Source organism: Chrysemys picta, chromosome 4, assembly GCF_011386835.1.
Source record: "Chrysemys picta bellii isolate R12L10 chromosome 4, ASM1138683v2, whole genome shotgun sequence".
In the NCBI taxonomy this organism is placed as follows: Eukaryota; Metazoa; Chordata; order Testudines; family Emydidae; genus Chrysemys; species Chrysemys picta.
In genome coordinates, this window is record NC_088794.1 from 4,594,892 (window position 1) to 4,617,618 (window position 22,727).

Below are 22,727 nucleotides of genomic sequence, written 5' to 3' on the forward strand. Positions count from 1 at the left end.
TGAGTTAAGAGCACAATTGTCCTGTCCTCACTTGGATGGTAACATGGGCCTGTTCACCTGAATTCAAACAGCCCTTTCCCCCCCGCATGAACACCCAGTACTTAGATCCTCCCTCCTCCCAGCTGATGGAAATATTTCAACTGAGGCTGTCACCAAAAACATGAATTTTAATCACAAAAAACATTTTTTGTGGGAAAACTGTTGCTTTTGAAGTGACTTTTTGCTGGGAAAATTTGGCTTTCATTGGGAGAATAAACTGAAAAATAGGATTTTGGGGTTTTCTAACCTCCCTCACCAATTGGTATCATTTTCAAATCAGCAGGCGAAAAAAAACCCAAATTGCCCCTCCACACACATTTTTTCAGGTGGGGAGAAAATGTAAAAAAAAAACCCCAACCAAACTCAAAATATGAAAATCATTTTTTCTCCCACTTGTTAAAAATGAAAAACAATGAAACTTGCAACGGAGGGATGCAGGGGCTGGCTCAGAGCACAGGAGCCAGGGCAGGGTTATTTATCGACTGACGTCGATGGGGTCAGGGCTCGATTTTGATCTTGGTGACCCCACTGTGTCCTTTTGAAATCTAGCTACCTGTGGTAAGTTGTTTATATTTTTCCTATAAACCCATCTATCTATCTATCTATCTAGCCCCATAAAACGTTCTGCACCCGCCACCATAGCCGCAGCTACACTCAAACCGATGCGTCCTCCAACACTCCCACCCGCCACTACCACGGCACCCTCTACAATGCGCACGCCCCACCATATGTACGTCTTCTTTTTAAAGCGCTCTCTGTAGGCCATTAGGAACTGGGCCATCTGATTGGCCAGTCCCTGCTTCAGCTCCTTCAGGGCAGCCTGTTTCTGGAGGTCCTCGCCCAGCAGCTCCCTCCAGCAGCACTCCAGCAACTCCTGGCGTTTCCCCTCCAGGCGTTGATGCATTTCCGCAGGCTTCACACTTAGGCAGTGGTTCATGCTCTGGTGGTCATGGTCCTGCCGGGAGTGGGGAGAGATCGCCCATGAGGAATGGGCACTAGCGTTACCCATCCACAGGGGGCGCCACCGCCTCACACACCCACAGATCCCTCACTCCCGACCTGCAGCCCCCTGCTAGCCTAGCCCTGCCCCCCCCAGCTCTGCTGGTGCCCCTCATTCCTGACCCGCAGCCCCTCTCTGCTCACCAGCTTCTGCAAAAAGTGTTCATATCCCTTCATGGCAACTTCTACAGCTTTCTTGTTTGCCTCCATTGCAGCCATCTGTGGTGGGAGAGAGGACAGGGCAGGGGTGGGGATGGGACCATTTCTGAACTGGGAGCCTCCCTCCTCCCACTCACCTTCTCCCCAATCCTCCAGGGCCCTGCTCACTTCTACCACCTCCCCCCTCAACCCCATATTCCCCCAGACCCTGGAGCAGCCCCCCAATGACCCCACGACCATGGCCACATTAGCATTCTCCAGCCGGGTCCCTGGGGGTCCCCTTATCTCTCAGGGGCTGGGGTCAGGGAGCCCCAATCAGGACATTTTGCAGGGGGCTGTCATGGTGCCCCCTCCTGGCCTAGTGCGACTGGCTAATGGCAGGAGGATCTGGGGTGAGAATAAACTGAAACTGTTGGACTGGGATTTGGGGGTTTCTAACCTCCCTAACCCCTTTGTATTACTTTCAAATCAGTGGGGAAATGAGGGGAAACCACCCCAAAATTGTCCCCTCTACACACGCATTGTATCAGGGGAAGAGAAGATATTTAAAACCAACACAGCAACAGAGGGTCCTGTGGCACCTTTGAGACTAACAGAAGTATTGGGAGCATAAGCTTTCGTGGGTAAGAACCTCACTTCTTCAGATGCAAGTAATCTCCAGAGGCAGGTATAAATCAGTGTGGAGATAACGAGGTTAGTTCAATCAGGGAGGGTGAGGTGCTCTGCTAGCAGTTGAGGTGTGAACACCAAGGGAGGAGAAACTGCTTCTGTAGTTGGATAGCCATTCACAGTCTTTGTTTAATCCTGATCTGATGGTGTCAAATTTGCAAATGAACTGGAGCTCAGCAGTTTCTCTTTGGAGTCTGGTTCTGAAGTTTTTTTGCTGTAAGATGGCTACCTTTACATCTGCTATTGTGTGGCCAGGGAGGTTGAAGTGTTCTCCTACAGGTTTTTGTATATTGCCATTCCTGATATCTGACTTGTGTCCATTTATCCTCTTGCGTAGTGACTGTCCAGTTTGGCCAATGTACATAGCAGAGGGGCATTGCTGGCATATGATGGCATATATAACATTGGTGGACGTGCAGGTGAATGAGCCGGTGATGTTGTAGCTGATCTGGTTGGGTCCTGTGATGGTGTTGCTGGTGTAGATATGTGGGCAGAGTTGGCATCGAGGTTTGTTGCATGGGTTGGTTCCTGAGTTAGAGTTGTTATGGTGCGGTGCGTGGTTGCTGGTGAGAATATGCTTAAGGTTGGCAGGTTGTCTGTGGGCGAGGACTGGCCTGCCTCCCAAGGTCTGTGAAAGTGAGGGATCATTGTCCAGGATGGGTTGTAGATCACTGATGATGCGTTGGAGAGGTTTAAGCTGAGGACTGTAGGTGATGGCCAGTGGAGTTCTGTTGGTTTCTCTTCTGGGCCTGTCTTGTAGCAGGAGGCTTCTGGGTACATGTCTGGCTCTGTTGATTTGTTTCTTTATTTCCTTGTGTGGGTATTGTAGTTTTGAGAATGCTTGGTGAAGATCTTGTAGGTGTTGGTCTCTGTCTGAGGGGTTGGAGCAGATGCGATTGTACCTCAGTGCTTGGCTGTAGACGATGGATCGTGTGGTGTGTCTGGGGTGGAAGCTGGAGGCATGAAGGTAGGCGTAGCGGTCGGTGGGTTTTCGGTATAGGGTGGTGTTAATGTGGCCATCGCTTATTTGTACGGTGGTGTCTAGGAAGTGGACCTCCCGTGTAGATTGGTCCAGGCTGAGGTTGATGGTGGGGTGGAAGCTGTTGAAATCATGGTGGAATTCTTCCAGGGTCTCCTTCCCATGGGTCCAGATGATGAAGATGTCATCAATATAGCGTAGGTAGAGAAGGGGCATGAGTGGACGAGAGCTGAGGAAGCGTTGTTCCGGGTCAGCCATAAAAATGTTGGCATATTGTGGGGCCATGCGGGTGCCCATAGCGGTGCCACTGGTCTGGAGGTATATATTGTCACCAAATTTGAAATAATTGTGCGTGAGGATAAAGTCACAGAGCTCCGCAATAAGTTGTGCTGTGTCATCATCAGGGATACTGTTCCTGACAGCTTGTATTCCATCTGTGTGTGGGATGTTTGTGTAGAGAGCCTCTACATCCATGGTGGCTAGGATGGTGTTTTCTGGGAGGTCACCAATGCATTGTAGTTTCCTCAGGAAATCTGTGGTGTCACGGAGATAGCTGGGAGTGCTGGTGGCGTAGGGTCTGAGTAGGGAGTCCACATATCCAGACAGTCCTTCAGTGAGAGTGCCAATGCCCGAGATGATGGGCACCTCACCCTCCCTGATTGAACTAACCTCGTTATCTCCACACTGATTTATACCTGCCTCTGGAGATTTCCATTACTTGCATCTGAAGAAGTGAGGTTCTGACCCACGAAAGCTTATGCTCCCAGTACTTCTGTTAGTCTCAAAGGTGCCACAGGACCCTCTGTTGCTTTTTACAGATTCAGACTAACACGGCTACCCCTCTGATACAAAACAAACACAAAATGTGAGAATCACTTTTCCTCCCACTTGTTGAAAATGAAAACCAATTAAACTTGTGACTGAGGGATGCAGGGGGCGGCTCAGAGCAAAGGATCCAGGGTTGGGTTATTTATCGACTGACGTCAATGGGGTCAGGGCTGGATTCTGATTTCAGTGACCCCACTGCAAATCGATCAACCTTTGTGTCCTTTTGCAATCTCGCAAGCTTACCTGATGTAAGTTGTTCTTTATCTATCTATCTTATCTATCCCCTTGCATACAGAGGTGCCCAGTGCTGAGGGCTGGGACAGACCCTTGCCCAGAGTGAGGTGTGATGGTTCCTTCCCACTATCTGTCACCCTGATCTCAACACCCTGCCCCACCCTCCCGCTCATTCCCCAGACCTGGGGTGTTGGTGCCTGTCTTGTTCCGGGCCCCCTTCCATCCAAACTGGGCCCCCCCCAGCGGCCCCCCCTCAATCAGGCCAAAGCCCCCGGCCCCCATCCCAATGGCCACTGCTTCCTCCAGCCCTGATGCCTACTCCGATACCCGCATCCACCACTCCCAGAAAACCCCCCCGCCCAATGTACAGGCCCAACCACTCGGCCTTCTTCACTTTAAAGCGCTGCCCGTAGGCCAGCAGGAACTGGTCCATCTGCCTGTCCAGCTCTTGCTTCAGCTCCTCCAGGGCCGCCTGTTTCTGGGGGTCCTCGCCCCGCAGCTCCCCCCGGCAGCGCTCCAGCAGCTCCTGGCGTTTCCCCTCCTGGTGTCGCTTCATCTCCAGGGGCTTCACCCTCAGGCAGCTGCTCATGCTCTGGTGGCCACGGTCCTGCCGGGAGGGGGGCGAGATCGTCCATGAGGGACGGGAACTAGCATTACCCAGCCACAGGGGGAACTTCTGCCTCACACACCTGTAGCCCCCTCAACTCCAACCTACAGCCCCCTGCTAGCCCAGCCCTGCCCCCCGTCAGTCCTGTCGGTGCCCCTCACTCCCGACCCGCAGCCCCTCTGCACTCACCAGCTGCTTCACAAATAGTCCATATTCCCTCCTGGCAGCTTCTACTGCTCCTCTGTTTGCCTTCTCTCTCATCTCTGCCATCTGTGGTGGGAGAGGGAAAAGGGTAGGGGTGGGGATGGGATCCCCTCTGAACTGGGAGCCCCCCTTCCCCCACTCACCACCTTCTCCTAATTCCTCCAGGACCCTGCTTGCTGCTGTCACCCCCCCACTGGTGCCCCCTTTGTGGTGCCCCCTCCTGGCCTAGTGCAATTGGCCAATGGCGGGTGGACCTGGGGTGAGAATGAACTGAAAACTGTCGAACTGGGATTTGGGCTTTCAGACCTCCCTAACCCCTTTGTATTGTTTTCAAATCAGTGGGGAAATGAGGGGAATCACCCAAAATTGTCCCCTCTACACATACGGACTGTATCGGGGAGGAGAAAATCTTTAAAACAAACACAAAATATGAAAATCAATTTTTCTCCTACTTGTTGAAAATGAAAACCAATTAAATTTGTCACTGAGCGATGCAGGGGGTAGCTCGGGGTGCAGGAGCCAGGACCGGGTTATTTATTGACTGACGTCGATAGGGTCAGGGCTGGATTCTGATCTCGGTGACCCCGCTGTAAATCAATCAACCTATGTGTCCTTTTGGACACTCACCTTCTCCCCATTCTTCCCAATACATCACCTCTATCTATCCATCTATCTATCTCCACACACCCCCTCTATCTATCTATCCCCATCCACCCTCTCTATCTATCTATCTATCTATCCCCATCCACCCTCTCTATCTATCTATCTATCCCCATCCACCCCCTCTATCTATCTATCTATCCCCATCCACCCCCTCTATCTATCTATCTATCTATCTATCTATCCCCGCACACCCCCTCTATCTATCTATCTATCTATCTATCTATCCCCACACACCTCATCATCTATCTATCTATTCCCACACAACCTTCTTATCTATTGTGGAAGCAGAGAAAGAACGGACAGGAAGGGGATTGCAATGCATAACAGTTTGTTAGCAAGAGTCAGGCTAACTGTAACTTTAATAATGCGAGATTTGTAGAAGCGAGGATTGTGTGAGGCGAATGGGAAAGAACTGTGTGAGAAGTTTTTGCGACCTTATGTAGATAATGTGTAGAAAATATTGTATGTAGACTAGAGTCAAAACAAGTGAGAAAAATAAGATATCAAAATGGCCTATGTATAAACAAAATGCAGCTGTTGCTTATTATTGTTTGTAATGAAAGGTATAAAGGTTTGCTGTAATTGTTTACCTGTAGAGAGACCTGTTTAGCTCTCTCCCTCTGCGCAATTGTTAGAGAAAATAAAGTATCTGACTTGCTGTACCCAAACAAAAAGTGAGAACTCTGTTATTCTCCGACAATTTGGGGGCTCGTCCGGGATGGCAACGCCCGCAGAGGTACCGGCAACTGCTATGGATCGTTCCCCTTCGAACCCCATGGCGCCACAATAGAGGTAAGAGACCTTTTAAAATCTCTATTGGGGTGTCAAGGAAGGACTGTCCGTGGAGCCGTCTGTCCCTGTTGGGCTCACGAACTTATTGACTGTGCAGCAAGATCAGATGCAGAGCGGTTCTGGGGAATTGTTTTGCCGCCCCCAATAAGGTAGCTGTATGTGGTTCTGGGGACCTGTTAGTTTGGCCGCCCCCATATGCATATAAAAAATGCATAGGTATGCACCGGTGCTGAGGGGTTTTTACCGCCTCAAGAGGGGTTGTTACCGCCTCATAGTGTATTGAGTCCGGACAAAATGGTACAGATGCATCGTGGTATTTGGAGATAGAGGCCGTGTGTGTGTGTGTGTGTGTGTGAATTGAGAGTTACCAGAAGACACCCAGAGTACTCTGCGAAGTCTTTTGGCTCGTGACCAGAACTACTCTAACTCAAGCCCGGTAACTAGAGGATCTTTTAGGAGATCCGACCCACGGTGGGCTGACTCGGCCTGGCATCGTCCGGCAAGGAAGCTACCTGGGTCTAGGAGTGTGTGAACCCATCTTCCCTCCCCTTTCCTCTCTGTGTGAGCCACTGACAGTCTGATCATCTCGCTGGATGCAACGAGAGTGAGCGGTGCCATCTCTCAGAGACTAGCCAACGCTCTTTGCTGAAGGGAGGTGTAGGAGGGTCGTGGCCATCCTCGTTAGTCTCTCCTGTGTGAATACCCTGTAGGGAGAGATCCTTAGTTTCTGAGCCGCTAGCGCAGACAGGGCATCCTCCTCCCTGTGTGTGTGATTGGAAAATGGGTGGGGGACAGTCTAAGCATTCCCTCTCACCCCCTAAGGGTACCCCAGCTTATTTCATGTACGTACATTATGGTCCGAAAACCTGCAGGTATTTAGAGAATTGAAATCTTTACACGCGTGCAAATCCATCTAAACAATGCCCACTAGAAGGTGCCTTCAATTTAAATAAACTTACATATCTCAGAAAACCCTGGCTTCGCCAAAAGCCTCTAATACGCACTGGGAGCAATTTGTCTGTTGGTAAAAGAAAGCAACAAAGAGACTCCACGAGTCTCGGGTGCGGAGTCTAAAAGTGATATATTAAATATCACTGAGGCTGGGAAGGCATTGCAGTAAAATCTAGCAAGTTCAAAAATTCAGAATTTCCTAAATAACCAGCTAATGGCCATTCAAAATGATCTTGAGCATCAGGCTTGGCCCACTGCCCTTACAGACACATCAGAAGTACCATCTGATCTGTGGCCATAAAAACATACTTGGAGACTTTCTGGGTGAAAGTGCGGACGTTCTCAGTGCTCCTTCCAAGCATATGGACCGGTTTGGGGGGGTGTGGGCTCCCACATACCGAATCCTGCCGGGTCCATGAAAAAAATGCATGTGGAATTGCGTAATTCACCAAAACATCTAAAAAATTAAACTACCTGGTATGCCCAATCAATTTTTAGTCAGTGCTCCTAAAATTACACCTGACATTTAAATAAAGTTAGAAAGTCAATGGACATTTTGGCCGTTAAAACCCCCACAGCTTCAGTATATACGTAAACTAAAGCCAAAAAAAGTTGTCACTGTTCATGATTGCGTTTGCTAAAAAAAATAAAAAACATAAAACTACCCTAACAAAACATTTACTTTTCCAAGCTAATAATAGCTGTGTGTATATTAATGCCACCACATTGCACGACATACATTTTAATCTCACTACCACTGCAGGCAATCATATTATCTACTGGCCTGCAAATAAAGTTTTGCAAATAGCTCTTAAGTTCCAAATACTCTTTAATTAAACTAGTTTAATACCAAATCAATTTCAAATTTGCTTTCACTGTTACCAAAGGTTCAAAAAATCTCTAAAGTACAGAAGCAAATTCACATGCTTCAAAATATATATCAAGTTAAAAAGTCTTTCATACAGCTTATAAAATGTCCACCTTATGTACTAAATATAATATATTATGTTTTATAACTAAAACTGTACAACAACCCCATCATATTATCGCTATAAAATGTTATTGCTTGTATTGTTGTTAGCTAGTGTAAAAGTATGTTATTATTATTGTAAAAAACGTAATAATAATAATACCTTTCACGTCCATGCTCATCATGCATTATCATTACATCCAATCAAACCCCCTAAGATTAAAGCATCCAATGTAAAATCTAAATTCCAAAACTTAATGCAAATAAAAATTTAAAAATATTTGTTGTACTAGTAGTACAAAAGGGGGGGTTGTGGAAGCAGAGAAAGAACAGACAGGAAGGGGATTGCAATGCATGACAGTTTGTTAGCAAGAGTTAGGCTAACTGTAACTTTAATAATGCGAGATTTGTAGAAGCGAGGAATGTGTGAGGCGAATGGGAAAGAACTGTGTGAGAAGTTGTTGCGACCTTGTGTAGGTAATGTGTAGAAAATATTGTATGTAGACTAGAGTCAAAACAAGTGAGAAAAATAAGATATCAAAATGGCCTATGTATAAACAAAATGCAGCTGTTGCTTATTATTGTCTGTAATGAAAGGTATAAAGGTTTGCTGTAATTGTTTACCACTAGAGAGACCTGTTTAGCTCTCTCCCTCTACGCAATTGTTAGAGAAAATAAAGTATCTGACTTGCTGTACCCAAACAAAAAGCGAGAACTCTGTTATTCTCCGACACTATCTATCTATCTATCCCCACACACCCCTCATATCTATCTATCTATCCCCATCCACCCCCTCTATCTATCTATCTATCTATCTATCTATCCCCATCCACCCCCTCTGTCTATCTATCTATCTATCTATCTATCTATCTATCTATCTATCTATCCCCACACGCCCCATCTATCTATCTATCTATCTACCTATCTATCCCCTTGCATACAGAGGTTCCCAGTGCTGAGGGCTGGGACAGACCCTTTACCAGAGTGAGGTGTGATGGTTCCTTCCCGCTATGTGTCCCTCCACAGAAGGGGCTCCTAATCTGAACACCCTGCCCTGCTCTCCTGCTCATCCCCCTGACCTAGGGTGTTGGTGCCTGTCTTGCTCGAGGCCACCTACCATCCAAACTGGGGCCCACCCAGCTGCCCAACCCTCCCCCCCACCCCATCAGGCCAAAGCCCCCAGCCAGAACCCCAATGGCCACTGCTTCCTCCAGCCCCACTACAACTACACTCGCCCTGATGCCTACTCCGATACCCGCACCCACCACTGCCAGGAACCACCCCCCCACCCATGGCTAGGCCCAACCCCACGGCCTTCTTCACTTTAAAGCGCTGTTCATAGGCCGCCAGGAACTCGTCCATCTGCTTGTCCAGCTCCTGCTCCAGCTCCTCCAGGGCCACCTGTTTCTGGGGGTCCTCGCCCAGCAGCTCCCCCCGGCAGTGCTCCAGCAGCTCCTGGCGTTTCCCCTCCAGGTGTCGCTGCATCTTCAGGGGATTCACCCTCAGGCAGCGGTGCATGCTCTGGTGGTCACGGTCCTGTGGGGAGCGGGAGAGATTGGCCATTAGGGACGGGTTCTAGTGTTTCCCAGCCACAGGGGGCACCACCATGTCATGCACCCACAGCCCCTTTAACTCCGACCCACCACAGCCCCCTGCTATCCCATCCCTGCCCCCGCCCCAGCTCTGCCGGTGACCCTCACTCCCGACCCGCAGCCCCTGCTAGCCCAGCCCTGCCCCCCCCCCAGCTCTGGCGGTGACCCTCACTCCCGACCCGCAGCCCCTGCTAGCCCAGCCCTGCCCCCCCAGCTCTGCTGGTGACCCTCACTCCCGACCCGCAGCCCCTGCTATCCCATCCCTGCCCCCGCCCCAGCTCTGCCGGTGACCCTCACTCCCGACCCGCAGCCCCTGCTAGCCCAGCCCTGCCCCCCCCCCAGCTCTGGCGGTGACCCTCACTCCCGACCCGCAGCCCCTGCTAGCCCAGCCCTGCCCCCCCAGCTCTGCTGGTGACCCTCACTCCCGACCCGCAGCCCCTGCCAGCCCAGCCCTGCCCCCCCCAGCTCTGGCGGTGACCCTCAGTCCCGACCCGCAGCCCCTGCTAGCCCAGCCCTGCCCCCCCAGCTCTGCTGGTGACCCTCACTCCCGACCCGCAGCCCCTGCCAGCCCAGCCCCCCCCCCCAGCTCTGCCGGTGCCCCTCACTCCCGACCCGCAGCCCCTGCTATCCCATCCCTGCCCCCGCCCCAGCTCTGCTGGTGACCCTCACTCCCGACCCGCAGCCCTTCTGCGCTCACCAGCTGCTGCACAAATTGTTCATATTCCATCCTGGAGGCTTCTACTGCTTTTCTGTTTTCCTCCTCTATCATCGCTGCCATCTGTGGTGGGATGGGAAAAAGGGTGGGGGATGGGGATGGAACCATCTCTGAACTGGGAGCCCCTCTCCCCCCACTCACCTTTTCCCCATTCCTCCAGGGCCCTGCTCGCTACTGTCACCTCCCCACTGCCCCCTGACCCCCCACATTGCCCCAGAGCCAGGGACAGCCCCCCAATGACATCACAGCAAGGGCCACATTAGCATCACCCCTGTGGAGGGGGCTGGTTCTCCGGCTGGGTCTCTGGGGGTTCCCTTATCTCTCAGGGGCTGGGGTCAGGGAGCCCCAATCAGGACATTTTGCAGGGGGCTGTCGTGGTGCCCCCTCCTGGCCTACTGCAACTGGCTAATGGCAGGAGGATCTGGAGTGAGAATAAACTGAAACTGTTGGTTTGGGATTTGGGGGTTTCTAATCTCCCTAACCCCTTAGGATTGTTTTAAAATCAGTGGGGAAATGAGAGGAAACCACCCCAAAATTGTCCCCTCTACACATGCACTGTATCAGGGGAGGAGAAAATATTTAAAACAAACATAAAGTATGAAAATCAATTTTTCTTCCACTTGTTGAAAATGAAAACCAAAAAAACTTGTGACCGAGGGATGCAGGGGGTGGCTCGGAGCACAGGATCTACGGCCATGTTATTTATCTACTGAGGTCGATGGGATCTGGGCTGGATTCTGATCTTGGTGACCCGGCTGTAAATCAGTCAACCTCTGTGTCCTTTTGTACTCTCGCAAAATTACCTGTTGTAAGTTTGTTTTTATCTATCCCCAAACATCCTCATATCTATCTATCCCCTGCATACAGAGGTTCCCAGTGCTGAGGGCTGGGACAGACCCTTACCCAGAGTGAGGTGTGATGGTTTCTTCCCACTATCTGCCCCCCTGCAGCAGGGGCTCCTAATCTGAACATCCTGCCCTCCTCTCCCACTCATTCCCCTGACCTGGGGTGTTGGTGCCTGTCTTGTTCTGGGCCATCTTCTGTCCAAACCAGGCCCCCAGCCAGTGCCCAACCCCCCCAATCAGGCCAAAGACCCTGGCCCCAATCCCAATGGCCACTGCTTCCTCCAGCCCCACTAGAGCTGCACCCGCCCTGATGCCTACTCCGATACCCGCCCCCACCACTGCCAGACCCCCCCCCCCCCGCCCAATGTGCAGGCCCAACCACTCGGCCTTCTTCACTTTAAAGCGCTGTTCATATCGCGGCAGGAACTCCGCCATCTGCTTGTCCAGCTCCTTCTTCAGCTCCTCCAGGGCCACCTGTTTCTGGGGGTCCTCACCCCGCAGCTCCCCCCGGCAGAGCTCCAGCAGCTCCTGGCGTTTCCCCTCCAGGAGTTGCTTCATCTTCGCGGGTTTCACCCTCAGGCAGCTGCTCATGCTCTGGTGGTCACGGTCCTGCCGGGATGGGGGAGTGATCGGCCATTAGGGACGGGCACTAGCGTTACCCAGCCACAGGGGGCGCCACCTCCTCACACACCCGCAGCCCCCTCACTCCCAATCCGCAGCCCCCTGCTACCTCAGCCTTGCCTCCCCCCAGGGATGCTGGTGCCCCTCACTCCCAATCCGCAGCCCCTCTGCACTCACCAGCTCTTGCACAAATTGGTCATATTCCCTCCTGGTGGCTTCTACTGCTCTCCTGTTTAACTCCTGTCTCATCACTGCAAACGCCTCAGCCATCTGTGTGGGGAGAAGGAACGGGGTTGGGGGTGCGGATGGGATGGGCCCATCTCTGAACTGGGAGCCCCCCCACAGTCACCACCTTCCCCACATTCGTACAGGACCTGCTCCTCACTATCACCTCCGAACTGGTCCCCAACCCCCCACATTTCAATAGAGCCAGAGGGCAGCACCTCGACCCCACAACCATGACCACGTTGCTGCCACCCCAGTGGAGGGGCTGGTTCTCTGGCAGGGCTTCCTGTAGGTCCCCTTATCTCTTGGGTGCTAGGAGTCCTTGATCAGGACATTTGGTGGAGCTGTTGTGGTGCCCCCTTCTGGGCTAGTGTGATTGGCCAATGTCAGGAGGGACCTGGGGTTGGGGTCAATAGAACCAGCCCCCCCCCCAAATCCAGGCTGGAAAGAGAGAGGCGGAGGGAGGGGTGACCTGGTACCTTCATGGGTGAGGAGAAGTCGTAGCGTTGGGTCTTCCAATATCGGGAGACGCCCTGCAGGGAATAACCCCCGGGAAAACTGGGATCAGGGACAGCTCAACCCCTTTCTCCCCGCTAAGCCCCTTCCCGCTCCCTGCAGCCCAGCGCCCCCTACTGAGCACCCTGCCCCGCTCCCTGCAGAATGGCACCCCGTATTGAATCCCTGTCCCTGCCTTGCGTTCCCTTTTGCTGTCTCCCATCCAGCCTCCCCCCTCTTTAGCAGACCCCACTCTCCCACCTTGATCCTGGCAGCCAGCTGAGCCCCCGTCAGCACCTGCCCGGCTCGGTCCGTCCGGACGTGTGTCCCTGCTGAGCGCACCACGCTGGTGACGTACTCACACAGGCACTGCCGGAAATCCTCGTCTATGTCTGCAGAGGGGAAAAGGACCCAGGCGTCCGGGAGGGATCCAGGTGTCCAGGGTAGGACACACGTTAAATGCGATTGGGTGGGCTAGTTTGTGCCACAGGAAATGAGATTCCATCTCTGGGCAACAGCTGCTTAACACCCCCCACCCCACTGCCTGGGGGAAAATGGGGGAGAGGCATGAAGGGGCAAGGAGAGGCTGCAGTGGGGAGACAGCTGTCTCCACTGGGTGGTGCCAGGGGACCCATGAAGACCCAAAAGGGGGACACCAGCAGCGTTCCCCTAGCAGACCAGGACCCCAGCAGTGACCCCCCCATGTCCCTCTCCCCTCCCACACAGATGCTGTGACCCAGCGAGTGCCCCTGTGCAGTGGGCAGTAGAGTCAATTCTAAGTCAAGGGGGGTGAGCTGGGCACTGGGATTTTGGGGTGGGGGAAGCGCAAGAGGGGAAGAAAGAGGCAGCAGAGGAGAGAGGGTGGGGATGGGGGCAGGGAAGAGGGTGGGGGCAGTGCAGGAGGGGGTGGGGACTGGGCGAGCAGAGCAGGGGGTGAGAGGGGAGAAGATGGGGGTCTCTTACCATCTGGCGTCCCTGCCCTGCTCCTGGTGAACTGAGTGCCAGGGTGGGGCAATAGGTAGCACCGGGTGCCACTCGCCCTCAGGGCTTCCAACACCAGGGGCTGCTCAGCAGAGACCTCCAGGTCCTGCGGGAGTCAAAGCAACATTTGTGGCCATCAGCAGGGAATCAGACCCGCCGTGGAAACGTTCAGCTCCGCCCCAAAGTTTGCTGTTTCCATGAACACACGAGGTATCTGATCATTACCTGTGTGATTTCTACAAGATACTCCTGCCCCGCGTCCGCGCCGTAGGCTCCAGAGAGCTGCCAATCTCGCACCAACAGGTCCAGGCGCTGCAACAGAGAGCACAGGAGAAGGGTCACACTGGGGCTGGGGGCACAGAGAGGAGACCAGAGCTGGAGGCTGTTGTCCAACCCAGCCACGGACACTGAGACCCTGGGCATGACGTGGGTGTGGAGGGAGAACAATGGACTGGCTGTTTCTTTGGGGTTTGTCCAGCATCTGGCACAATGGGGTCTGGGTCTAGGACGGGGGCTCTGAGGTGCTCTGGCAATAGAGACAGTCAATAGGAATAGTAAGAATCAGGTGGGATAACAGGACTGGTGGGGGGTGGAACAAGCATTATATCCTCATATGGGGGGTGATGGGAAACAAGGACCCACCTGGATTGGGGCCAGATTGCAGGTCCCTCCAACCTCCTTCGCAACCTGAATGAACATCTGAGATGCAGAAAGAGAGGGGGGGGGGCAACATTTTTCCATCTTGAACAAACCATCCCCGCACATGTGACCAATCAAGATTGGCAATGCAAAATAAACGAGTGAAATAAATGCCACTGAAACTAAAGGGATCCCAGACAACATTCAGTGGAAACTAATCATTGAAGAGAGAAAAATTGACAAAATGAAGAGAGAAAACATAATTTCAAACAACAATAACTCAACACCAGTAATCAAAGATATAAAAGCAATAACTGAATTCAGAAAACCCAATAGTTGGTTCTAGAAAAGCAGTCACAGAAGACACAGAAAGCCAAAAATCAAACTCGTCAAGCCAACAATTGGAGACCAAAAAGAAATAATGAAAAGAAGAAAACTAGTCATTGGAATCAGAAGACCAATGATTGAAACCAGAAAAGCAGTGAAATAAATCACACAATCACTTAACAAAATCAACACACTAATAATTAATGCCAGAAAACCAATGGTCAAAAATAGAAAACCAGCATTTATCAAAGTCAGAAAAACAGTAATCAAAGCAAGTTATGGGGAATTAATGTCTGAAAGCCAACAATAAAAAATAAGTATTTGAAATAAGAAAACCAATAGTCAGAGAGTCAAAACCAGCAATGCAAGTCAGAAAACCAGATATCAAAGTCAAAATACTGTACCCCAAAGTGAAAGACAGAAAACCAGTAATCAATATCAGAAAAGCAATAACTGAATGCAGAAGTCCAATCATCAAAGCCAGAAAAGTAGTAATTGAAATCAGAAAACCAATAGCCAAAACAGAAAACCAATAATTGAAGTATGAAAACCAGATCAAGGTCACAAAACCAAGTCAAAGTTAGAAAATGAATAGTTGAAGACAGAAACCAATAGTGAAAAGAAGCAATAAGTGAACAGCAGAAATGAAAAAAAAGTTTAAACACTCCAAATATATAAAGAAAAATTAAAAGCTGGTAATCAGTAGAGAGACAGTAATAAATGAAGCTCTGTAAACAAACACTGAAATCTTGTAACCAATAAACAAAAAGCAGAAAACCAATAATGAACCGCTCCCCCCAAACCAGTGAGATCAAAATCTGACAATCAAAGAATGAAACCCAGTAAATGAAATGGAAGTGGTGATAACTAAAGCCACAAAACTGACAAGCATGGACCAAAACACAATGAACGAGAACTGAAAACCAAAGGCTGAAAATCATAGATCGAAACCTGAGAAACAATGAGTGGAACCCAAAAACGTGCAGAGAGAAAGCCAAGAAATGCTAACATTTGGCTGTTCTTTGAAAGTGGAAATTGGCATGAAAACATTCTGATTTTGTCAGCTTTCCATTTTTCAACAAAACTTTTATTTTCCATCTCCCCACATGGTCACTATGAAATCAACTGACAACTAATGGTGGGTACGAAATAACAAACAGCTAATAGCCAGTAGTGACTCACAAATAATCAATAACTGGCAGCTATTAATGAATATAAAATAACCAATTATACAAGTTAGTTAATTGGCTGAGTGAAGTAAAAGGCCTAAAAGACAACCGGATGGCATTTCTCTTTGTCTGTCTGTATCGTGATCACTTTTTGAGACCACATCTGATCAATTCCCAAATTTCAGGGGACACGCTGGGCAACAGTTGAAAGAACGCTATTGACTTGGGGGGAGAGGGGGAAGAAATTGGAAAACGGGAAAGCCCAATTTCCATTTAGATCTGGTGAGTAGCATCAGCAGCCAATGAGCCAACCACTCTGGGGAAGGAAGGTAGCAGGGACTTCTGGGTGCTGAGCAGGGAGAATGGGGGGCACATAGACCCCTGGCACGGGGGGAGGGGGAATGAAGCACACACAGAGGTGGGGCTGGGGGATGGGACATAGGTTTAGGGTTATGGCTGGTTGGGAAGATTCCAATGGAACATTTTTCCCATCACAAACCCTTAACTAATGCAGAGCGATGCAGGGTGCCCAGGGCTGGCTCCTGCCCATCCAGACTCAGTGTCTGGGTGCAGGGCATGTGCAGGTGGCTTCTGCCCCATATGGGGCACAGGCAGAGAGCAGGGCTGGGTGCCACAGGTATATTGGAGCGCCAGCCCAAGAAGGCCGAGGTACGGTTGGGCGGGCATTTCCCTTAACTCTGCTGGCCCTGGCTTGGCTGAGCACGACACTCTGGCTGGGCACGTTCTGTGAGAAATGCTGATTTCTGGGGGCACCTGTATCTGGGCTACCCCTTGCTCATGGTGGCATGGTGCCAGGGCCACCGAGAGCGGGTTCGGGCCCCCCAGCAAGGGCGGACCGGCTAAACAGGGCTGACGAGGGGGGGGAAGCTGGGCTCCAGACCCCCTTCCGGACCGCTGGGCCCCGGGCCCCCTTTCGGACTGCCAGGTCCTGGTAATTTGTATCGGTTCCCCCCCTCGTCAGCCCTGGTTCCACCCACCTCAGCTCTGGGTGACCAAAGCTACCACAAGGCTACCTGACCCTCCCGGAGACCTGAGTCTGCAGGAGCATTTCAGATCACTTAGGGGAGTGAACCGGGACACAAAAGTCTCCTCTCCACCAGCCCCCCAGCAGGTCCAGCACTCAGCAGTGAGAACCAGAGCTAATCGGTTAATGACAAATAGCCACCAGGTAATGATAAATAACCAGAAATATGACGGTCACTAATATTTGATTAATTACTGCTCACGTATTACTGTTCAGACTCGTTGCTCGAATCCCAGCCTGGGGCAAGATCTCTGGGACTTTCTAAACATCAATAACAGCCTCTAGACTGCCCCCCTCCAATCCCTACATCACCCAGGGTCTTGGGTCCCCCCAGCAGAGACCTGGCTGGCAGGTCCGTGTCAGTAGAGCTGTGTGTATCCTCTGCCCCACCCACCTCCAAATAATCTGCCTCCGTCTGCTTAAACGTACTGGAAATGTTAAAGATCTGGAAAATAATAATAAGAAAAGGTGAGCCCCCCTGCCAACCCCACCCTCACCCCACTGCAGCACAGCCCCCCTGCTGGCCCCCCCCCACTCCCCACAGCACGGCACCCCCTGCAGAACCCTCAGTCCCGTCCCCCGTGCACAGCTCCCCCACCCAGTAGGAGCTGAGCAATATGCTGAACACGGAGAGCTTGATGCTGGTTTCCATGCGGCGCTGCAGGTCCAGGGAGCCCTCGGTGTCCACCAGGAACACGGCCACCTGCAGGGACAGACACACGGACAGATCCACCGGCCACAGCGATGAGTGCCCTGCACTGACGCCACCCTCGCCCCTGCCCAGCCCTGGCTCCTCCACTGCCCGGCTCCCTGGGACCGGCCCTGGGCACGCTGGCTGGAGACGGGCCCTGGGGGAGGAGGTTCAAGCTGTGAACACCCCCCACCCCCAACTCCATCCCAGTGTGTCTGTAGGGAACTACAGGGCTGGGACCTTATCCCCATCTGCCCATTTCTTTCCCCCCTCCTCCAGCCCCTCCCGTCCCCCTGCCCCTGCACAGGACTTTACCCCCAGACTCCCCCATTCACCTCCCCCTCCCCCACTACTCCAGCCCCCCTGCTCCCCTTAGAATCTTCCCCCCCACACCACCCTCATTCCCCTCCCCTACTGCCCCATCCCCCATTCCCCTGCCTGCTTCCCTGCCCCACTCACCCTCCTCCCCTGGGCTTGGACCCAGAGGGGCTGGTCCCACATCCACACGCCCCTCGTCACGGTCGCTGTCCCATTGCAACACTCAAACCCCCCCAGGGCCTCGTCCTCTCGGACCATCCATGATGCATCCACAGCCTCCTGTAGGGGGTGACCAGGGCAAGGTCAGAAGGGAACGGGGATTGGGTCTGGCATTCTCAGGGGGCAGGGTGTGGGGCACTGGGGGAGGAGGTGGCGTTCTAAGGGTCTGGGGGTGGGGTTACAGCTGGAGGATGGGACCAGTGGTACATGGGGAGGGGCCATGGCTGAAGGGTGGGGCCTCTGGTGCAGGGGAAGGGGTCATGGCTGAAGGGCAGGACCTGTGATGCTGGGGGAGGGGCCATGACTGAAGGGCGGGACCTGTGGTGCTGGGGGAGGGGCCATGTCTGAAGGGTGGGGCCTGTGGTGTGGGGGGCGGGCCTTGGCTGCACAGTGGGGCCTGTGGTGCTGGGGAAGGGGCTATGGATGGAGGGTGGGGCCTTTGGAGCACGGGGAGGGGCCATGGCTGCAGGGTGGGGCCTGTGGTGCAGGGGGAGGGGCCATGGCTGGAGGGTGGGGCCTGTGGTGCAGGGGAGTGGCCACGACCAGAGGGTGGGGCCTTTGGTGCACAGGGAGGGGCCATGGCTGCAGGGTGGGGCCTCAGTTGCTCTGCCCTGGGCCTGGTACAGGGGGAGGGCCCTGGCTGGGGAGGGTGGGGTTTGTGTTGCAAGGGGCAGGGCCCTTGCTGGGGAGGGTGGGGTTTGTGTTGCAAGGGGCAGGGCCCTGTCTGGGGTGGGTGGGGTCTCTGGTTCAGGCAATGGGGCCATAGCTGGAGCTCCCGTCCCCACTCACCGGGCTCTGGAGCCGGCGCAACAGGCAGTTCATCAGGAAGGATTTTCCCCGGCGCTGCTCCCCGATGATGGACACCAGGCAGACGGGGGCGTCCCCCACCCCACCCTGCTCCAGGCAGCGGCTCAGGGCCTCCTCGTCCAGGATCAGGCTGCCTTTGTCATCCAGACGAACCAGCTGCACCGGGCGCCCCGGCTCCCGCTGAGCCCCCGGCCCCTGCTGCAGGGACAGAGCAGGGTCAGAGCTCGGACCCCATCCCAGAGCCAGCCAGTCCCTGCTTCTGGATGAGAGCCCCGTGCCCCATTCCCATCCCCTGAACCAACTAGTCCCTGCCCCTCAGATCAGATCCTCTTCAGCCATTTCCACCCCCCGTGAGCCAGCCAGTCCCCTGCCCTCCAAATCAGAGGTTGCGCCCCCTAGAGAGGAAAGGCCCCGTGTCCCATTCCCCACCCCCTGATCCAGCCAGTCCCCACCCTGGGTCCTGTGAGATCCTGCGCCCCTTTCCCCTGATTCAGCCTGTCTGGTCTCACCGGCTCCATCTCTTCCCGCAGGGGCTCTGTGATTTTCTCCACCAGGGCTCTCAGCCGCGTGTCTGGGGTCATCCTGTCCCTGGAGCAGGGAGCCCGGCACTCAGGACAGCGGGGTCCCCAGGCCGAGACCCCGCGCCAGTGAGCCATGAGGCAGCCCCGGCAGAAGTTGTGGCTGCACTCGATCGAAACGGGATCATCCAAGACATCCAGGCAGATGGAGCAGGTGACGTCCTCCTGGAGTTGCTGCATCTCTCCAGACCTGCTGAGTGGGGGGAACCTACTGGGTCAGGACCTGGCACCCGGAGCAGTAGGGCTCTGCTGCAGGACGGCTGATCTCTAGCCCAGGTGTGCCCCTTCCTGGCAGCAGGAGTCTGGGGAGGAGCGAGAGAACATGGGAATATTTCTGTGAACAAGCTGTGTGACTCAGTTTACCTGCCCACTTTGTGTCCCTGTCCATTGGGCAGCACCAGAGCGAGAAGACGGATTCCAAGAAGTCATAGCGGAGATTGGTAGATTCCCAGGCCAGGAGGGACCAAGGCTGAGCTCCTGGATAACAGGCCAGAGAATTGCCCCCAGTTAATTCCTGTTTGAACGAGAGCAGATCTCCTAGAAACACATCCCACCTCGAGGGAGAATCCACCACGCTGCTTGGTACATTGCTCCCATGGTTAATTCCCCTCTCTGGTAAACACGGATATCTTCTTTCCAGGCTGAATGTGTCCAGCTTCAACTTCCAGCCATGTGGTCACGTTAGAGCTTTCTCTGCTATCCTGAAGAGCCCATTATTAAATATTTGATCCCCGTGTAGGTGCTTCTAGACTGGAGTCAAGTCACCCCGGGAGGTGGGAGCTTCTCTTTGCTAAGCTAAACAGCTTGAGCTCCTGGGGTCTATCTCTCCAGGCCACGTTTTGTAATCCTTTAACCATTCGCGTGGCCCCCCTCTGTCCCCTCTCCAATATATTCACATCCTTCTTGGACTGCTCCGGAACTGGACACAGGACCCCAGCAGCGGTCGCACCAGTGCCAAATCCAGAGATAAACTGACCTCTCTGCTCCTACGTGCGATTCCTCTGTTTGGGCATCCTTAGTGCCTTTGGCCACACTGTCGCACGGGGGCTCACGTCCAGCTGATTATCCCCCATGGCCCCCTGCACTCTGTCAGCGTCTCTGCGTCCCTGGAGAGACACCCACCCCCCCACCCCTGCGCCAGGCTGGGAGCATGGCCAACGCTCTTTGGCCGTATCACAGCGCGTGTTGCTGGCTTGTGCCCAGCCTACCCTAGCACTGGGGCTGTTGGTGATACTGGACTTTTCTCTGCTGCCTACGGCCTGGCAGACGCCATGTGCCAGGGGCTAATCACTGGCAGTGCCACGCCCGGCAGGGGCACAAGCCGCTGAGAGGAGTTTGATCTCAGTCCGACTCGCTGCCGAGGGCAGCTGGGGAGACACAGGGGCTCCTGGAGCCCGAGTCCGGGAGGCACCGAGCTTGGCCTTAGGAAAGGCCACGCTCAGGGCCTAACAAGGAAATAGCTTCCTTCCCATCATGCAGTGAGCTGGGTGCTGACTGGCCGAGCTTTCCTCCAGCTGGCGTGAGAGCAAATTCACCCTCTCACCCCCACAGAGCCCTGGGCATTGGGTGGGGGAAACTGAGGCACAGAAAGGGAAAGAACATGCCCTGGCCCAACCCCACTCCCCTAACGCTGGACTCTGGTCCTGGAGCACCAGTCTCCTCTTTTTCTGCTGGAGACTCCCCAGTTTCCACCCTGGAATCCCTCCCAGCCACCGATGGGCCCCAAAGGGGACCGGCTCTATCTGTCCTACCATCACTGATGTCTCCTGAGCAAGCACCAGGGCCGGCCCAATTCGTTTTTTCATCCTAAGTGGACACCCCCCCCCCCCGTCAAGATAGAAGATGGGAATTTTGTTTCCCTCCCTCTTTGGACGAAATCTATCAGGATTTCATTCACCGAAAAGTTGCCAGATTCACTGGGCAGTTGGGGTTTTCCTGCAATCCCCAGCTGCCGGAGGCATGGGATTGCTGCGCTGTGATAAGGCAAAGCAGTGCGCATCACAGGCACAAACTAACCCATGGAAAGAGCCAGCCCCCTAAAAAAGAGGGGTTCTATATATTTGCTTGCTGGTCTTTGGAGGCCCTTTTCCAGCTTCTCCCTCCAGTGGCAAGGGCTGGAAAAGCGGCTCCAAAGACCGGCAAGCAAATATATAGAACCCCTCGTTTTTGTGTGCATGTGTGTGGGGGGTGAACAACTGAGGGGCCGGCTCTCCTTCCATAGATTAGCTTGTGCCTGTAAATGTCCCGATCGCGGCTAACGCAAGACAAGCCACTGTTCTGGGCGATTCCACGGGCCCAAGGGTTTGCCCGGGTTTTAGCTGGTTGAACTGGTCAGAGTTTGACAGTGTTTCAAATCACGCCATGAGCCAGACCCAGCGTTGGGGGTAGATTAGCTGCTGTCTGTGCCTATCTTTCTGCTGGACAGAGGGCAAGGTTACACCCCCACCCCCAGCTGCTGGGAATTTCTGCCCCACAGAGAGCCAGGACTTCTCATGTGACTTGGCAATGCCCTAGCACAGTTAGGGAGGGTGAAACATGGGGAACAAGCAGGGACGATCCTGCCCCATGGGTGGGGAATAGACTGCGGGGGACAATCCTGCAACCTGGGGGAATAGAGCAGAGGGGACAATCCTGCCCCTTGGCAGGGGGGGAGGGGGATAGAGTGGGGGGGGACAATCCCTCTCCTTGGGGGGGATGGGCTAGATTGGGGCAAACACCCTCCACACGCCCTCCGCCTCCTGCTCTTACCCAGCCAAATCTCCGTTTCTCTCCGTGCAGGCAAAATTTTGTCTGAGAAACAAAAGCGTAACTCCCTGTGTCTTATCCTTCCAGCAGCCTAGCTGGCGGGGGTTTGAAGGTGGGTGGGGCAGCCCTGCTCTCACATTGGTGGTGCGAGGGGGTGGGAGGCAGTGTGCGTGTGGGAGGGGAGCACAGAGAGGCCCGGAGAGGTGGGGCCAGGCTGGAAAAGCAAGTGACAGAGACTGGAGGGTGCAGAGAATCTTCATTCCCCAGATCCCCCCACGGGCTCTTCGGAGCAGCAGGGTCTGGAAGTGCACATGCTTTAAAAGGCACTGAAAGTGCCAGGAACTGTGACCAACTTGGGGGGCCGGACAGCTTGGCCAGAGATACACCCCCCTACTGAATTTCTGGATGTTACCACTGCCTCTCCGTCCAGAAATGACATCCCAACTGCCTCTTCTCAGAAATGAGGCATTTCTTAGAACTGAAAACAAAAACCTTTAGCAAATATTGAACTCTTTCCACTGCTGGGTAATGGTCCCCTGGGGCTGAGATGCAGTCACCTCTGGGGTGGAACAGCTGAGGAACAGCAGCACAGCAACACTACATGGGGATGGCTCGCCCAGC

The 22,727-nt window shown here is 53.5% G+C and overlaps 1 protein-coding gene across 5 annotated transcripts; it reads right to left on the reverse strand.

The window, feature by feature from the left end:
• Window positions 1-147: 147 nt before the first annotated feature.
• LOC101954003 (RING finger protein 112-like) lies at window positions 148-22,241 on the reverse strand. Of its 5 annotated transcripts, none has more exons than XM_065594169.1 (19): window positions 22,110-22,241; window positions 19,293-19,663; window positions 18,766-18,981; window positions 17,899-18,036; window positions 17,347-17,451; window positions 17,143-17,193; window positions 14,211-14,267; window positions 13,794-13,880; window positions 13,551-13,674; window positions 12,849-12,979; window positions 12,572-12,625; window positions 12,045-12,137; window positions 11,643-11,855; window positions 10,384-10,464; window positions 9,418-9,630; window positions 4,704-4,784; window positions 4,302-4,514; window positions 1,183-1,257; window positions 148-994 (listed from the first exon to the last, which is right to left on the reverse strand). In XM_065594169.1, the coding sequence occupies exons 2-19, from the start codon at window positions 19,539-19,541 to the stop codon at window positions 638-640; spliced, it is 2,538 nt and encodes an 845-aa protein (XP_065450241.1). In that variant the 5' UTR covers window positions 19,542-19,663; window positions 22,110-22,241; the 3' UTR covers window positions 148-637. The 5 variants fall into 5 exon arrangements, with proteins under 5 accessions (XP_065450241.1, XP_065450239.1, XP_065450243.1 ...); XM_065594167.1 differs by having other exon boundaries at window positions 19,236-19,663; XM_065594171.1 differs by lacking the exon at window positions 19,293-19,663 and adding an exon at window positions 19,725-19,875 and having other exon boundaries at window positions 22,110-22,237.
• Between the last annotated feature and the right edge of the window lie 486 nt (window positions 22,242-22,727).

Bases quoted from the DNA above. Each gene is read 5' to 3' on its own strand.
- LOC101954003 (XM_065594167.1), bottom strand. From the start codon at position 19,541: ATGCAGCAACTCCAGGAGGACGTCACCTGCTCCATCTGCCTGGATGTC. The intron at 12,980-13,550 runs GTAAGAGACCCC...TCCCCTCTGCAG, and splicing joins CAGGGCAGGGACGCCAGATG to ACATAGACGAGGATTTCCGG. The intron at 10,465-11,642 runs GTGAAGAAGGCC...ATCCCACCACAG, and splicing joins GATATGAACAGCGCTTTAAA to ATGGCAGCGATGATAGAGGA.